Source organism: Poecilia mexicana, unplaced genomic scaffold, assembly GCF_051168715.1.
Source record: "Poecilia mexicana isolate PSO_F unplaced genomic scaffold, ASM5116871v1 scaffold_20, whole genome shotgun sequence".
Lineage (NCBI taxonomy): Eukaryota > Metazoa > Chordata > Actinopteri > Cyprinodontiformes > Poeciliidae > Poecilia > Poecilia mexicana.
Window position 1 is genome coordinate 18,984,965 of NW_028263389.1, and position 18,644 is coordinate 19,003,608.

General features: G+C 35.6%; 1 protein-coding gene across 1 annotated transcript in view; it reads left to right on the forward strand.

Annotated features, from left to right (window-relative positions):
- Positions 1 to 3,318: 3,318 nt before the first annotated feature.
- The window catches only part of adgrg2a (adhesion G protein-coupled receptor G2a), a 34,269-nt gene continuing 18,943 nt past the window's right edge, over positions 3,319 to 18,644 (forward strand). Inside the window, exons 1-9 of the mRNA XM_088001233.1 lie at positions 3,319 to 3,562; positions 6,786 to 6,883; positions 9,297 to 9,622; positions 12,795 to 13,053; positions 14,234 to 14,296; positions 14,855 to 14,896; positions 17,147 to 17,299; positions 17,395 to 17,439; positions 17,519 to 17,592. Coding sequence (XP_087857359.1) covers positions 3,558 to 3,562; positions 6,786 to 6,883; positions 9,297 to 9,622; positions 12,795 to 13,053; positions 14,234 to 14,296; positions 14,855 to 14,896; positions 17,147 to 17,299; positions 17,395 to 17,439; positions 17,519 to 17,592 — 1,065 coding nt within the window. The 5' untranslated portion in view covers positions 3,319 to 3,557. The remainder of the gene's footprint in view (positions 3,563 to 6,785; positions 6,884 to 9,296; positions 9,623 to 12,794; positions 13,054 to 14,233; positions 14,297 to 14,854; positions 14,897 to 17,146; positions 17,300 to 17,394; positions 17,440 to 17,518; positions 17,593 to 18,644) is intronic.

Consider the following 18,644-nt stretch of genomic DNA (forward strand, 5'->3'; position numbering starts at 1 on the left):
TTTCTTTAAGGTCAGAATTAAGGGTTTCACAGGTGTAATTTCTTTTTAAATTAAAATATGGTCACCTTATGGAGTACCACAAGGCTCAGTACCTGGACCAATCATCTTTGCGATATTAATGGGTCCACTTAATAAGATTGCAAAATTATTTTGGTTATTTTGGTTATTTTTTATTTCAGTTATTTATTTTCTCAAATCACTTTTGGAAAGAAAATGGTTTTATTTTAGGAATCTTTTAGTAATGCGGATATTTTTTTTTGCTGTGCTCTTTTTGTCTGCATTTTATTTGTTCTTTTGCATGTTGGCCTTTAATCACATTTTTGAAAGCCATTAACAGATTCCTGAAAGAATCCTGACAGAATTAGAATAATTTATTTAAATTGGCAGGTTACCTGGTACATACCTGACATTTAAGCATATTTTAACGTCATTCTTGTGTTTTATTTTCTAAACAGTGAATGAAAGCTCTGATTTCTTTCCATCTCTGTGTTTTGTCTGCAGGTGAAAGCCGAGTTCGAGCTCTAACAGTTAATCCTTGCAGCTGAAGATGAAGGTGTGCACGTGGGAGTTCAAGCTATTGTTAATACATTCGTCTCTTTGGCGTGTTCTTGAATGAAACCGTTGTTCAGGCTCTTAGTAGGCGCCACAGCCGTCAAAGAAAAACCCACAACCTTCCCACCCAGGAGCTCTGCCAGTAAACTTTATGATAAAAATGTCACTGAGCAATGAAGCGTTTGGGCACAAAAGAGAGTTTATGTGCTAAACATCTCAGATTTTCCAAAAACCTCTGGATTATCTGCAACGTCTTTGGAAATATTTTAATATCCGAGGCAAAAGTAGAATGTTTTCGAAGGTATGTCATGTTAGATCTGGTGCACAGGGATAATTTAAGAAAAAAAATGAATCAATCAAACATGGTGGATGCAGGATGAGCAACTTTCCTCAAATTATCAATGTGGTCTATCAAAAGATATTCAGTTAAAACCAGAAGTACCACAAATCTGGGATAAACTAACAGAAAACTACAAACCAGCTGAAACACTGACTTCCACTAAGTGTGCTTAAATATTATGTTTTCAATCAAATCAATGCCATTTTTATCTGTCCCTCCAGTTTCTTGAGAACTATTGAGGAAATTCACACAAAATCAAGAAATCCCCCAAACATTTTTGTGGTTATAATTGGCAGTTTAATGCAGATTTTTCTTAAATATTGTCAAAACCTTTATTACTTGTATTAAACAGCTGCTTTAGCTTTAATTGATGTCAGATTGTGGTCCATGATCTATACAGCAAAAAAATAACAGTTCCATTTACCGTCATAAACAAGGGGAAATATTGCAAATATTTCCAAATTAGTTCCACAAACACTTTGATTTTTATTGCAAAAAAAGATGCTCAATAATATTATTTAATTTTAAGAATTCGCTGATATTTTAACAGTTTGTGAACAGATTTTATCAATACATCCTGGCACTTTAAAAGCATTTATGATCTTAATTTGGCCCAAAACGGAACTGAGTTTGACACCCCTGCTTTAAGGAGTCACAGGAGAAAGAAACTGGAAATATTTATGCGTGTTGAACCGACAGAGGGTAAAAGTGCTGAGTCACTGAATGTGGAGCAGCAACTCTGCAGTTCAGCTGCGCTCCACTGATCCGACACAGCCTCGTTTCCCCCCATAAAAAAACAAAAACAAAGCCTGACACCTGATATGCAGCGGGAAAAATACCGCTTCCAACACTGCCCTCTTGTGGACAAAGTCAAGAACAGCACGAACCCTCGTGGTTTCGCAAACACACGCCCGCCTCAGGCAAGCGAGGGTGCAGCGTGATGTTTTAAAATGTTTTACTGTTTAAAAGCGCTTCACTCTGCTGCTACTGACTGTTTGATTCACTTCATGTCTGATTCCTGCCAAGGAGACGATGGTTTGACTGGTTCCTCAACTTGAATTCCCTCATTTCATTCTTGACAACATGGGGAATTTTTCTGCCTTTTTTTTCTTTCCAACTGATTCTGTAGCTTATACAAACATCCCGACACACACACACACACGCACACACACGCATGTTTGCGTTGCTATCTTTGTGGGGACTTTCCATTGACTTCCATTCATTTCTACAGCCTAAACCTGACCTTTACCCTTTTCCTAACCCTAACCATCACATACCTAACCCTAACCAACCAAAACTCAATTCATACCTTAGCCCTAACTCTGACCCCTGACCCAAAAACAGGGTTTCCCCTCGTGGGGACCAGGCTCCGGTCCCCACGAGGAGCAATTGGTCCCCACAACGTAGTATATGTCAGGAAAATCGTCCCCACAAGGTATTACAAACAAACGCACACACACACACACACACACACACACACACACACACACACACTGAGACAACGCCGAGAGGCTAACACCCTGTGAAGGAAGGGCCTGACCCTGCATCCTGTACTACCAGCTGTTACCTTCCAGCCATACAGAAAGAAAGAAAAAATCTAAATCTTATCAAGCATTTCTGTTTAGTTTCTACTGCAAATAATTTAGTACACTAAAAATAAGAAAATAAATTACTTTTCACCAAGATGCAGGAGCTTGTTTTAACTCACTAGTTCCTTAAAATAGATTAAAACGTTCTGGTTTTACTGGCAAATTGTTTGACTTTTAATACAGGAAAAATGTCTTGTAATAAATTAAATTTACAAGTAATTTTTCATCATAGTTTGATCAACCTGCTATATTTTGCTAAAAAAAATAACTTGTTAGTTTTGTCTAATATTTCAAGTATAATAATATATTTGCACCAGAAACTGGACTAAAATATTGAGTAGGATTTTGTATTTTTGTTTTAAAGGTAAATAATTAAAAATACAAAATCTTACAAAGTATTTTTGTTTTGTTTCTAGTAGACAAAACTAACAAGTAATTTTTCAGCAAGATACAGCAGCTTGTTTTAAGTCAGTAATTCCTTAATATCAATAAAAAGTTGTAATTTTACTGGCAGATCATTTCACTTTTAATATGGGAAAAATATCTTGTTGTACATGAAATAATCTACCAGTGGAACTAAGACTTTTTCATCAATATTAAAGGATCACCTACTTAAAATAATCTGTGTAATCTATATCTTAGTTTTGTCTTATATTTCAAGTGTATGTAGATATTTGCTCTCGAAAGAAGAAAAACGAGACAATATTTAGTTTTTGCAGGACAGACAGACAGACAGACGTGTTGTCCTCCTCCTCTCTTTCTCCTCCCTCTCAGGGTGTGTTTCATTATTTCGCCCCCAGTGGCCTGCAGGCGGATTTTGCATTTCAGGATTTCTGATTTCCTGAACGCAGCTCTCTCTCAAACGAGCCTCCCGCCTGCTGAACCACATCGCCGCTCAGACGCAGGTGGATCCTGGACAGAGAAACTCAGGAGAAACGTGGAGCGTGTGAAACTTGGATTCATCGCAGACGGGTGAAGACGGGGAAGATGGAGAGACGTGTGCGAACCGGAGAGAAGATATCAAGTCCTCCTCCGTAGGGTTCAAAGGTTAACTCATAGACAACCAGACAAACACCATGAGGTAAGAAGTTTGTAAAACTTCAAAACTTTTTCATATGTAGGTGAGAAATTTAGGGGAAAGTAGAAAAGGAACAGATTATTTTATGTTGTCAACATAAGATAATCTCAAAGCATTACACTGCAAAAACATAAAATCTTACCAGGTATTTTTAGTTTATTTGTACACTTGAAATAAGACAAAAGTAACTTTATAGCAACATATAGGAGTCAGTAATTCCTTAATATTAATGAAAAAATAGGAGTATAACAATATTTATAAGTGAAATAATCTGCCAGTAAAACACTTTTTCATTAATATTAATGAATTATTGACTTAATGAAGCTCATATATCCTGCTGAAAAGTTACTTATAAGTTAGTTTTGTCTTTGCACTAGAAAATAGACGGAAATATTTGATAAAATATGTTTTTCAGGGCAGGTTATCTTAAATATCTTTCTAATATTTAGCTGTGACATTAAAGCATAAAGAAAGTAAATCTCTGTGTATGCGGGGAGATTTTGATCAAAAGAGAATAAAATTTATCTGATGTGCGGAGATTTAATTTAAACACAATACAGGACGGCGTTACAAAACCAAAAATATCCTTCAAGTCTCTAAAATCCAGCCAACAAACTTTATACTGAATATTTTTTCGCATATATGTTTAGATTAGCCTTTCAACAATTCAAAATGTTAAGAAATGTCAAGACTTAGTGGTAGGAATTATAAAAATCTTCTAAAATGTGACACATCTTTCCATCTGCACCAAACTTTGTGCAGAATGTAAATCACTGCTGCCGACCTCATGATGTGAGGAGACTAAATAATCTGGACTTATTGGTGTTCAGCCATGAAAATAACTTTAACTTTGACTTTGAACTGAAATGAAAGGTAATTAATTCCCTATTAGTTTTGTACTTGATGAACTGTATCATAGATATAGAACCCATAGAACCTAAAGTGGGTGAGAAAATTGGTCCAAATGAGATCCTAGACGAGTTGCACGATTTAAATAATTATTTTTTCTTGATGCCTTTTTGCCCCAAACAAGAAGCTCATTTAGTACTGAGTCCTGAATAAACATACATTCAGAATACAGATATCTAAAGAAAATCTATGGAAACAAATTTAAAGTATTTTACTCTAATGGTGCAATAATAGTTACTTTATGTCATATTATTCTATGCAGGTGCTCTGTCTGCACTGGTGATAATTCACTAAATCTATAGAAGCAGATGTAAAGTATTTGGTGACACTTTATTTGAAGGGTTAAGACTGACATAACACTGTTATGAACTGTCATTCATTAAATAATGACATTTTTAATGCAAAGTTCCTTTAAAATTTTGAATTAAAAGTCCATTAAAAGTGTAAATTTTGCCTTATTTGGTCAATAATGACACTTTTAATGCTAAGTCAACTTTTAATTATTTGGTAATAATGAATGCAAAGTTACTTTAAAGTTACTTTATGTCATATTATTCCATGCAGGTGCTCTGTCTGCACTGATGAAAATTCACTCACAAAGTGCAAAAGTTTAATTCCCAAAATTTAATCGATTTTATAATATTGAACATTTTGAACTGCATTGAATCCTGTGTTTACATATCAGGCAGCTACGTTCTGCGCAACACAAAAACAGACGTGGGTCTAAAAGAAAATAAACATTTTAAAGATTTGTTCCCTAAAATGCTCTTCATTTTCCAATGTTATGGCAAGATCCCAGCTTCTGTTTTAATATAATCATTAAAAACCTTTGAGTTCAAGTAAATCAGAGTCAGAAATAATTTATCACCAGACACTCATTATAAATTTGGTTCTTTATGTGTTTTTATAGAGAATACAATAATTATTTTGGCAAACGTTTTAATTCTTCAAAAAACCCCTAAAGAGTTGACAAGTTGTTTTCTAAAACATCTCTTGTCTTCAAATCACAACAATTAGCTGTGTTAGCATGCTAGTTAGCATGTTCTGTTTGCTCAGGGTGTTAATATGATCTAAATAGTTTATATCTTAATTAAAGTACTTTTACTCCAGCATAAAAATCGAAACTTTTACTCTACTGTTGTTTAATTTGGATTTGTGTAAAATACAAATACAAAGTAGTTTTCGATTATGAAAAGAAAGGACAACAACACAAATTTCTGGTGATAATAAATTAACTTTTTTATTGCTGAGAGGTCATCTAAATAATCAAAAGTTTGTGCAATTTAGATTTTTATTTGTAAATGAATGTGGAAAACTGTTAATCATATTAATTACAAAAAGGCATTAGTTTTTTATTTTTGGTTCATCCCTTAAAATCCAGATAAACATTTTTTGGTTTTAATGTGACAGAATGTAATTTAAATAACGTATCAATTTAGTTTTATTTGTACAGATAAAATATACAAAAATCGGTGAATTTTTTTTGGTAATTACAATTGTTGGTATTACTTTGTTAACTTTTAAATCTTCATGTTAATTTATTAAATTAAGAACACAAAGGCGAACATGGTGGAAACGTTTTATGCTTGTCAAAAATCCGGTGTAACCACAGAAGGTTTTGATAAAATGGCTTTTTGATCACTTCCTGAACTTGTAAGATCAGATTTAGATAACTTATTTTTCATCTAAGCTGTAAGAAATATCTAGTTTTTGTTTTGTTTATATTTTTTCTAGAAATAAACAATCAAGTTGGAATTGCGTCCAAAAAAACAACCAAGGGGGGAAAAAGGTTTTTGGAGCTTAGAAATGTAATAATAAAGGAGTGTTGTTACTTTTTCAAGTCACTGTGTCTGCCATATTTCATTTCCACATTAGAACAAACATAGTTAAACATTTTGAATACCCAGAATCCACATAAAAGCATCGCATAAAAGTGTGAACTGAGATGCGTAGCAGCCTAACTGTACTGGAAACAAGTTGTCTTTGAAAGGTGTGAATATCATGAGATGTAACCCAACTCCCCGGCGTCCTCCCCTCCCCGGCCCTCAAGTCAAGAACCTCATTCACACAAAAGCGCGGATAATATTCAAGCGTTTCATCTTTCAAGCTGTGAAAAAGGCTTCCCACAGCTCTGACCATTTATAGAAACACCAATTACAATGGAGGAAGAGCTTAAAAAGAGGAAGCTGCTGAGCAACAGTTCCAGCTATGCAAAAACAAAAAAACGTGACCATTGATTTGAATTGATTACATAACTGAGAGTTAAAGGAGGGAAGAAATGTAAAGAGTTGGAAATATTATGTTGTAATGTTTCCAGGAGGATGTTTGGCCTTTTCTTTGAAGCAACATGGAGAAGGCGGCTTTGTTTCCATCCAGTCATCTTCTTTTTCCTGGCAGCAGCCGCTTCACCCACAGGTGAGCAAAAGTTTATGTACAATTAATAAAACACCTGGGAAAAAAGTTTAACCTGAAAACCCAACGTATTGCATTTATATTTGCATATAGGAATGTTTACAATATTATGGAAATCTGTCTCTTCCGCAGAAAGTTCTCCTGATCTATGTAAAGCACTTTTATTTGTGTAGCAACTGACAAAATAAAGCTTGCTTGGTGTTCTAAGGCAAGTAAGGCTATGCCCAGTGCAGCCTTTAGTGATCCAAATCCGGTTTTTCCCCGTATCGAATCTTTTTATGACAGTCTGAACAACTTGTATCGGATTCTTTCGATTCCGACCCAGACAACTTAGATTTGAGGTTATAAATCCGATACGAATCTGATCTTTTATGCGATTTGAATCTGTGCGGCTCTGACCGCATTCATCCGACCTAAACGTCATTGATACTCGACAAACGTCACTGTTCTGGTTCTGATCCGCTCAAGCGGGAAGAAAAACAACAAACATGGCGGACGATAATGAGGACTGAGCTGTTAATGTGCTGGTTCCGGTCGGACCACAACTTTAAAATCATAAGCTAAGCTCCACCATTAGCATCCACCTTTACTTCCGCAGTCACTGAGCACTTCTTCTTCTTCTTCTTCTACTTCTTCTTCTTCTTCTTCTTCTTCTTCTTCTTCTTCTATGGCGGTTGGCAAAACATTCGCGCCGTATGTGTGACGTCATTGCGCCCTTTACTGCGCATGCGGGACATTTTAAGGTAGCCCGAAGTTCACACAGGAAATCACATACACATCGCAAATATTGTTTTACCGATTGTTTTAGAACTACGCAAAAACAATCCGATTTCACAGAAAAACAGATCTGAGTGTGAACTAGGAACTTATCCCTCATTATTGTCTGGCAGGGTTTTTTGTTGCCATGGACACAAAACAGCGTCCATTCATCAATGCACCCATTGACAATTGTTAATTCAGCGTTATTAATTTGAATTGACATGAACATTTACCTATTGAGAAAAAAAATAAAGAGTTACTGTGTTCTAAATGTGGGGGATGACACTGGATATACTGGATGTGTTCTTCCTTTTAAATTTTGGCATCACTCAATTTTTCTAGTGGTGCGCAGCCGTGTTTGCATAGATAGCTCCCATGGGCAAATCCCTTATTCAACCTGAACTCAGTAGGAAAAGTAGCTTTCTAGCTGTGGCTCATATGACCAGGAATTTAATAAAAATAAAAACAAAGACAGCTTTTTACGCACAATCTGAAGTTCAATCAGAGAAAACGCCCAGTTAGAATTACCAACATTATTTCTATTGGCTAAATGCCACAATACTGGGAGCAGGAATGTATCAGGGATTTATTTATTTACGTCTCCAAATTTTTCTTGGCATTTGGTGGCAATGCCTTTAAACTGTTTGGGTCAAATGTTTTGGGTTTCGTTCCATAAGCTTCACACAATAGTTGGCAGGAATTTTGGCCCATTTCTCCTGACAGAACTGGAGGAACTGGGTTAGATTTGTAGGCCAAGCCGCTCACACAAACACCTTTTCAGATCTACCCACAAATTCTCTGAGATCTGGACTTTGTGATGGCCAAACATTGATTTTGTTGCCCTTTAGCCACTTGGTAACCACTTTAGCATTGCTTAGGGTTATTGGAAGGCCCATTTTGACATCTGATGATGTCCCAGATGTCTGGATGATGTCTGGGTCATCATCCAGACATCCATCTGGATGATGTCTGCTGGAGACATGCATCAGTTCTTTACCCCAATATTCTGGCCAAAACATTTTCAATTTCTGAAGTCCCAAAGTGTACACATCAGTCAGAAACAATTTAGGTGTTGTGATGCTGAAAATTAGCAACAATACTAAGGTTAGCTAAAATGTAGCATGTGGAGTATCACTATCATGTTGACCAATATTGACTTACTCCATTCAGTATTATAAACATGGCTATTATTGGAAGAATTAGCTGAAATGCTTATTTTAGTGATCAGGCTAGCATTAGCATGAATGCTTTCACCAGCATGTTATGACTGACTCCATAAAAATGCTTGCATGCTCCACAAAATGGCTCATATAATTTTTTTTTGTGATTAGAGGCTAGAAAGTTTGGTAGCTATGGAGTAACTAATAAGTAATGCCATTTATGTTTTTGCAAGGTGGGTTGAGAGCAGAGAAAAAGTGAAACAAGCATGTTATTACGCCTTTTAGCTAAGAAAGCTAACAGTTAGCCCACTTTAACTAGACATATAAAGCTTAAATCCCGAGGGCTTTTCTATTTTTACAAGCTTGGACAATAACTTTAGTAGCTACGATTAGCCCAGCTCTAACCCCAATCCTTTATTTTAGCACTTTATATTATCGCTAACACTAACCATGTCTATTAAAATCCTTAATTTTGCATTAATTCTGTCTTTTTTTAGTGGACGGATATTTCCTCGGAGACATTAAGGCAGTAGTAAATGGCTGTGAAGACCACTGGGCCCTTCGGGACAGGATCTCCATCCCAAGCCTTTCCCAGATGACTGTATGTGTGAATATTCGCGTGGTTGTCCCTGGACCCTGGGTGGCCTTTTCTTACAGCTCAGTCCGGACACCAAACCCCAATTTAGCTCTTGAAGGGGACGACAAAGCAATTTATGGATGGTTACTGCAAGTACAGCACCAGTTTCCGTTCAAGATGTCCCCAATGGAGTGGCACAGGGTGTGTCTACGGAGGGACGTACGGAGAAATATCTTCAGCCTGGAGGTAACACTGAGTAAAATAAGATTAGACTCTGAGTTTTTATTTTTATTTTGAAAGTTACCATGCATAACATTTTTACTCACCCAGTATGAGTTCTCCCTGCTTGTTCCTCTTTATATGTTATCGTTAGCATAACTTGCTACAGCTCGTTAAAAAAGCAGAAACTCAAACAAATTTAACTAAAACTAAAACAATGACTCATGGAACTATATGGTCTCTCTATTGATTAAGATTGGAACATAAAAGAGGGAAAAAAATAAGTAAAAAGCTGAAACGTCTTGCTTCATGTGATGCTAGTGTTAGCACAGCTAGGTGCTAAAGCTAGCTTGACACGTAGGAGTATAAAACTAGTAGTCTAGTAGTAAAATAAGATTATATGCTTTAAAAAATAATGAAATCCTGTTCTTTAACCCATTTTGGTTTGAGGTAGATCTATGTGCTCTTGTGTTTTATTCTTTTGTAATTAGAATAAAACAATAATTAATTATGGAGGGAAAATATCAAATATGTGCTGAAGTTTTCCTCATTACAAAACTTGTCAATGAAATTATGCCAACAATGGCTAATTGCGTGCCAACAGTAACACTTGTCACTATCGTTTTCTCTTGCTGCTATATAATATGGGCGGTATAAAACCAGGACACAATAAAATAAGGAGACTGTACATACAAGCACACTTGAGGTGGAACTGAACCTACCTAGATGGTGACCTACAAATCTGGTGATTATATTACAGTCTTTACATATTATTATTCACTAAAACCTGCAGCTTTGTTTAAATATATTCACTAATAAACTACTAAGACTAACGATTTAATTCACATTTTAAAAAGTATTTCGTTTTACATAATGCTTTTTAAGGCTGCTTTTGTAGTATTAATATTTTTGATGAAAAATAGTGAAAAAGCAGCCACCTGGAGTACTATTGATCAATACCACTATCAAATAACAATGTACTATATTTGAAAGCAACAATGAAACAATAAAGATCTTGAAACTGTATTTTTACAGTATTTTTGGTCCAGTATTTCTTAGTAAACTTGAAATAAGAGAAAACTAGCTTACATGTAACTTCTAAGCAAGATATATGACTGTATTTTAAGTCAATATTTCCTTAATATTGATTAAAAATTACTAGTTCTATTGGCAGATTATTTGATTTACAACTTGGGAGAAATATCCTGTTAAAAGTGAAATAATCATTGTTAATAACAAAAAAGTAGATTTTAAGCAATATTAATAAATTATTGATTTAAAACAAGCTCATATTTCTTACTGAAAAGTTATTTTTAAGTTAGTCTTATTTCAAGTGCACCAAGTTATTTGCACTAGAAACTAGGCCAAAAGATTTTGTGTTTTTGCTGTGTTTGCTAACAAACTGAATGCTAACAACTGGTGAAACAAGTGTTTGAGTAATTGGCAAAAAAGTAAGACTTTATAAAAGGTCAAAAGACAAATTAGCTCTACAGTTTTAGCTTGGCAGGCTAACTAGCTTAAACCTCTGCATTATTACATCCAACCTACCTGCTAGCTTACAGGTGCTAACAAGTTGAGCACAAATATGTGGGAAGACATGTGGCTTACTATATTTCAACTTTACATAATATTAAAATGTGTTTGCAGCTCAATCCACTGTAGCATTTAGCTCTGGTAAATTTGATAAACAAATTTGTCACCAAAGCAAAAGTAACATGGATTTATCGTGCTACAACATCAACCTGATCTTGCAGGAAAAACTTATAGAAGAGCATAATTTTGAGGTGTAACAAATCCTGGTGCCATGGAAATATTTCATTTCACACACTTTCCTTTTTAAAGTAATATGTAAGGGATACCAGTCAATAACTGGAGGACTTTCATTTTAAATTTTACTGCTTTGAAGATTCAAACATTGAATCTTTAGCAACAATTAGCTATCAAAACATTTAGGGGCTCATCTGGTAAAAAGTTCTCTAAAATAAGTTTGAGAGTGGCTTAAAATGGTTCCTCCATTATCCAAATAATTTAAAGAAATCCTGGTATGTTCTTGTTTAGATCTTATATCAACAGATTTTGATAGAAAGGTGGATAATCTTTTGCAAGATAACAGTTTCTGTCTTTTTTCCAAAGGTTTTGGGGGATTCATGGAAAGAAACTAAAACCATCCAATAGTTATATTTTATCATATTGACAAAAATAATATGTACAGTGGCCCAGAAGGGTAAACAAAGTGCAAAATTCATAACAGCAACGGTCACAACGCAACAACAAAAAGCCAGAAAGGAAGTTATGCTAGCATAATTTCCACTTTAGTATAGTTGTGGCTTGTGTTGTTGTGTTATTAAGTTACAGAAGTTAAGCTAGCAAGTTTATCATAACTTCTCTTTTACCATAATTTCCATTTTAGCATTACTGTACTTCCATTTAAGCTTTTGTTGTTGTGCTCTGGCCTTTTCAATTCAATTCAACTAAGATTATTTATTCACATGTCATCTCAAGATACTTTAGGAAAAAAAATCGTCATTACAGTTCAATAATACATGTTTCAACAAAACATACTTATGATGTTTTGTATACGTATATCCCGCACTTCCCGCATCTGCGCCCTCTGTCCCCCGCACTTTTTTAAAACTCTTTAATCCTAACATTAACTGTTTAATGTTGCTAACATGTCGCAACGTGTTTTTCCGAGCCGCCTTTAAACGCATCTTGAGCCCTAAAATGTGCGACGGAGCTGCGCAGGTGTGTGTTAGAATCATGGCAGCAAAATTATCAAAAGGCAAAGAAAATTTCACCGTTTTCTCCCTCAAACTAACTGTTGATAGTTGATTAATGCCGTTGGATGCAGGTAACATTAGCTAAATGATGACTAGCTAATGCCGATATCACGTTAAGCTTGCTAGCAAGAATAGGCTACTGTTATCTATGCACCAAAGTGGGTAGTACTCGTTACATTTACTTGAGTAACTTTTTGGGAAAAAATGTACTTATAAGAGTAGCTTTAGTGCTTTTTTACTTGAGTAATTCTTCTCTTCCTTGAGTAGATTTATTTATAGACTTCAGAGATGGGATGAGCTAATGTTCATTTAATTTTAGCACAGTAATATTGAATAATTTCTATTGATAATAGCATTTTTCTGAAGATCAAACCTTTAGCTGTGAGGAGCTACCAACTGTGTCTGTCTAAATGCTCCAGGTTGATCACGTCATGGTAGCAGAGAGGACGGTCATCGCTCAGGCCATCCCTCCGTCTGGTTCCCTGTGGCTGGGCTGCCATCAGAGAAACCGGTCACCTGGAGGTGCCGTGGGAAAGGTGGAGCTGTACCTTTTCCGCATGTGGGCAGACCTGGGTGAACACAGGTCCTGCGAGGACGGAACTGTGACTGGCTGGGATGGAGACCACTGGGATGTTACCAGTCCCAACGCCAAAGAAACGGACCATTCTCTTCCATGTGGTGAGAAGAACAGGCATATTTATTAACTTTCACATGCATGACAGATTCTTTTTACTAATGTTTGAACTGCACTTGTAACTGAAAGCAGGATATTTTTCAGATTAACTCATCTTACATGAATGCAACTGATGTTCCAGTTTAAATAAGGCATTCATGTAGGGAACATTAAATTTAGCTACAGCTAAGTTCTTCATCTTTCTTCTAATCCCGTTCAAACTTTAAGATTTTAAAATAAAAAATAAATACCGTATCAAAATGATAGAATATTAAAACATACCAAATAACACAAACTTTAAGGCTCAGTTGATTTATTACAATAACTAAACTCATGTTTTTAGTTCCAGATGTAAAAGCAGCAACTTCAAATCTACGTTTTTTAATACATTGTTAATTATTAAATGAAAAACAAAACAAACATTTCGTAAAGTATGCATAAACACAATAAGTGTTAGCTAAACATGACAATTAAAATAAGCTAGTAGCTAGTAGAAAACAGTGCTAGCTAATTTGGAGTTAGCTAATTTTGAGGAAAGAAAGGACAAAAATAACAGATGCAACTAAAACTGTATTAATTTAATATTAATAATTGACCTCACTTTTTATCTTAAGTTACCAAGCAGAATACTTTTACTAACCCAGCATGAGTTATCTCTGTTTGTTCCTCTTTATATGCTATTGTTAGCATGTTAGCGTGGTACAGCTGGTTAGAAAAGCAGAAACTTAAAAGAGTAATTTCAGTAAAAGTACAAGTAACTCCTGGAACTGTGTATGGTCTCTTTACTGGTAAAGATTGTGGAAAAATAAGTAACAGCTGAAACTTCAGTTGATGCACAAGCTAGTGACAGCGCTCAGCTTAGCTAGCTGCTAAAGGTAGCCTGACAATTAGGAGTTTAAAACACCGACAGCTGAAACTGAATGTATCACTCTTTTACTTCACCAAGTCCCCAACACAATACTGCAATCACTTTCACTCTTTGGTTTCATTTGTTCTTCAAAAGGCGGATTACTGACAACAACAAAGTCCCGTTGAGTTTCTCTACAGTGCTGCGTTTTATCCTTGGGGTTTTACAGAAAGTACTGCATGCAAACCCTCAACTAACGTATTTATCTTCTTCTCTAAGTCCTTAGCGGTGCATGTTTTTAGAGCATGTTGAATGTTGCATGTCTGTTTGTTTTGTAGACCACAAGAGATTGAGACGAGAAGCAAAATCAAGCAATGCTACAGCTAGTAGGGTGGATTCAGGTGACTTTTTTGTTTATGTTTTGTAATGATGCATCTTGAATTTTCACATTTTGTCACGTTACAACCATTGTTTGTGATAAACTAACACAAACAAGTGTGGAAGTAAAATGATGTTTCTTTCAACAATTACTTTTTTCTCTCCTTGGTTTCATATTGGTTAAATTTGTGAAGTTTATATTAGCAGTTGATGTTTTAGCATGCTAGTTCTTTAATTAAAGTGTGGCATTCTTCCATATTTACGCTGATATGGATGAACGCCACACTTTTAAGATTTGAAACCAGGGATCGTTCACCTCCTTTCTTCCAATTGTGAACCAGTTTAATTACTGGCTCACACTTTTTTGCTGGATTACTCTTGCAAAAAATGTGAATTTGTGAATAAAGTAAAGTTACAACATTTGTGTTTATCCCTGCATCAATGTAAAGTTAAGTATTCATATTTAACTTTACATTTATTTAAAGAAATCATGACGTAACAGGGAAATATTAAATAATAGACGTGAATAACAGTATTTAAGTGCAAAGCAGCAGAAATAAAGACAATATCTTGTGTTTCAGTCATTACCAGTGGAGCAGGAAGCAGCCGAGTGTTTCCTGCAGGTAAGACTCACCTTTACACATTACATACTTATACTTTCACACAATTCTTCACACTAATCTTTCACTTAAAGTTGTTTAATTTTCTCTGTCTCTCATTTGACCTGCAAAAAGTCATGAGTGTGCAGTAAAATCTGCACTAATTTGAGTGCATGCTACCTAACCTGCAGTCTGAAACCTGAACTCCATGTTCCATCATAAAGCTGTTTAGTTTTACTGAGTAGCTTACAGCCGTTCATACAGTCAGTTGTTCAGAAAGTTTGTGAACTAGAGCTTGTTCATTCAGAAAAGGAAGTCTACTTTAATTGGTAACTTTAGCTTTCTGTGGAATATGTTAAAAATAAATGTTTGGACTCAGCAGCAGCAGCAGCAGCTACTGCAGCAGCAGCTACTGCAGCAGCAGCTACTGCAGCAGCAGGAGCTACTGCAGCAGCAGCTACTGCAGCAGCAGCGTTGTATAAAAGGAAGTTAACTGGATACTTTGAAGAGTCATTTACAAAAATATGAAATTGTAAGTGAAAAATTATGAAGGAAATCAATTAGGCTGTTTTTCTGTGTTTTTCACGTTTATATTGTCAATATTTAACGACAATATAAAAAAATGTTATTTTCTGAAAAAACAATATTTACATGTTTGTTCCAAGTATCCGCCTTCTACCAGTGATGACTAGAAACAACCAATCAGAGCCAAGAGGCGGATTTTAGCGCTGACAATCATGACCGTGTACAGCTTCCTGTCAGCAGAGTTATTCCTGTAACTGAGTTATTTCTCCACCATTAGCACATTTAACAGCGCGTTCATGAGGTTGATTTATAGCACTAAGACCCGCCTCTTGGCTCTGATTGGTTGTTTTTGCGCATTTTGTCAGACTGCAATAGCAGATCAGGGAGGAGGTGGAGGAAATTTATTTTTTTACAGATTATCTGTCTCAGCATGGTGACAGTTTCAACAAATATATACTTTTTTTAAAGTTTCATTTGTGGTAACTTCTATAATGTCTGGACATCATCCTAATGACTCCGTAGATCAAGAAAATTAATTTAGAAGGCAAAAATGTTATTGTTAGCAACAAAAAAATTTACTTACACACCAAACTATGACGCATTTTATTCATATGTTATGTGGGACCAACACAAAGTAGCGTATACTTGTGATTCTGCAGAACCTGCAGCTTTTGTAAACATGATGTAAAAGATATAAGGGATGGTTCTGGTATCGGATTATTGACGGGAGAAAATCTGTGTGAGTTCTTTGGGAAAGTACCTGATTGGACCTGTGTCTTCTGTCCTACCAAGCAGTAACACAGGATTCACTGCCTGAGGATAACAACGCTTTACAAACAATAGTTCATGTTATAAGAAACTAATTTGTCATTTTTTATTTTGTTATCTTCAGAAAGGAGACTTTCTTTTGTGATTTACATCAGAGATGGTCATTGTTTTCCAGCAAAGACCCACTTTGACCACCAAATAGCAACAGTTTTCACTATTCAGCACAGGAAGTGGCAGCAGACGGATGTAGCAACGAAACGCTGCAGAAAATTTCCAGAAGCCACAAAGAATGTTTTTTTTTCTGTGGGGAACAAACATGTTGTCTGCTGCACTATTCTGAAAGAAGAGCACAGAAATTACAGCTAAAACCTAAAATATACTAGTTGTTTCTTTACATTTACAAGCTAATGTTAGCATAGCTGCAAAGCTAGCTGCTACAGGAAGTGAGAACAGGAAGAAGTTTCTTCACCTACAGATTTCTTAAATATTTGAACAGTTTTTAATATCAGACAAAGATAAATGGAGAAAATAAAAGAGAAAACTGTGTTAGCGCTACTGCAGAATTTACAAAGAAAAAAACCGTTAACTTTTACATATCAGCAATTTTCTACAAAAAAAGTATGAATTTAAAATGTTGGAAATTTTCTAGAAAATATCTGAGATTAATCACAAAATTTTTAATCTAATGCAATGTCGTAATAATCCCTTTCAAGTTTTGGATCTACAATAAATATCTACTTTATTTGCTTGATTTTATGTTGGTTTTTTTGTTTTTTGTTTTTTTTTGTCCTGCAACTAATTTTTAGTCGACAATTTTCGGCAAAAAGTCTGGACACTTTTTGCCAGACTTTTAGGTGATGCGTCATGGTGGGCATGTGGGCCCGGGGCACCAAACACGCTAGGACCGCCACTGCTGCTGCAACGTCCATCAAATTAAAGTCGCACACAGTCACACAGTTTGACTGATTTGTTTTATTTCAGAGACCGGTTCCTCAGACATCACGTCTCCAGCAGCAGTGAGGACCACAACACCTGATAAAAGTCCAGCCAATCAGGTCACACTAAGCACCAGCGTTCATCCAATCACAGCTCTGCCTGCAGAACAAAGCACAGCTGCAGGATTATTCACATCAGGTTGGTTTTCATTCAGCGAATATTCAGCGCGTAAATACGAAAGCAAGTGAGTTTTTCATGTAAAGAACAAAATGTTTTCATTTATTGTCTTTCAGGAACTCTAGTCACCTGCAACATCAGTCAGTTATGTTCCAACAAAAGTAAGAATCACTCACTTTTGTCCAATCTCTTCCTTTTAAATGAACATTTTTGCAGCTCTGTGTGTTTTTTGTCCTTTAGGTGCTTACTACTGGATTCCCATGAGTGTGAAATCTGAGCATAGCAATAAAACGGAACAGGACCTCAGTAACCTGGTGAGAAGGAAAACGTCATGCACGTGCCGATGGGTTTCTGAAGCGCTGAATCTCACATTTAATTCCTGTAAATGACACTTTCCCATAAACTGGGCTCACCAGAACCAAATCAGCAGCACATTCCTGCTCTGCTAGGAGCAGGAATGTGCTTACCCAACAGCTGCTGACATTTACTGCTCTGCTCCTCCTTTTCTGTAAAAAAAACTGAAAAAAATACAAATAAAATTAATTTACCTTTTATTTACTTAGTGGAAGGAAAAATATACCTGTTGCTATAACGTTGTACAACTTTAATTTTGCTGATGTGACAGAACCTCTGGTGACTTTTTGTCAAATATATTTGAACTTCTGCGATTGTAGGAGAATAAATAATAAATGGTTTTCATTATATACCATAAAAAATCTGAATTGGATATATAGATTCAATACAGATCCATTTAACTAGAATATTAGTGAGAAGTTGATTTATTTCACGCTACGCAGATTAATTACACACAAACTGATGTTTTCAAGTGTTTATTTCTGTGAATTGTGATTTCAGCTCATAAAAACGTGATATTTATTTGGATTAAAATCGTACATCAGACCAATTAAAACTTCTAATGCCACTTTTAGTGTCAGCTTTGCATTAAAAGTGTCATTATTTCCCAAGTTACACTTCACAGCAGCCGTAAACATTCATAACAGACGTTATTCTCACCCCTTCAAATAAAATGCTACGTTTCTCTAAGGTGCCTTAAGTTCGATGATCTCAGTGCTGATTACTGAGCAGCTTCGCTTCAAGCTGCTCAGTAAATTAGACTTATGTTGGGGTTTGAGGTTGAAGCAAAGCCAAATGTTAAAAAGAAGAAATATGGAATAATTTGCAATGAAAAAAACTTGGAAATGTTCCTTTAATGCTTCTTGGTATTGGAGAGCAAGAGTTCCTACCAATTGTTTTATCTATTTATAGCTCAGTTTATAAAAATCACTTGTTCTTTATTTGTTTATGATGCTCAACTGATAGTTTATTAGGAAACCTGAGTGGTTTTATTAAGAGACGTTTAAATTTA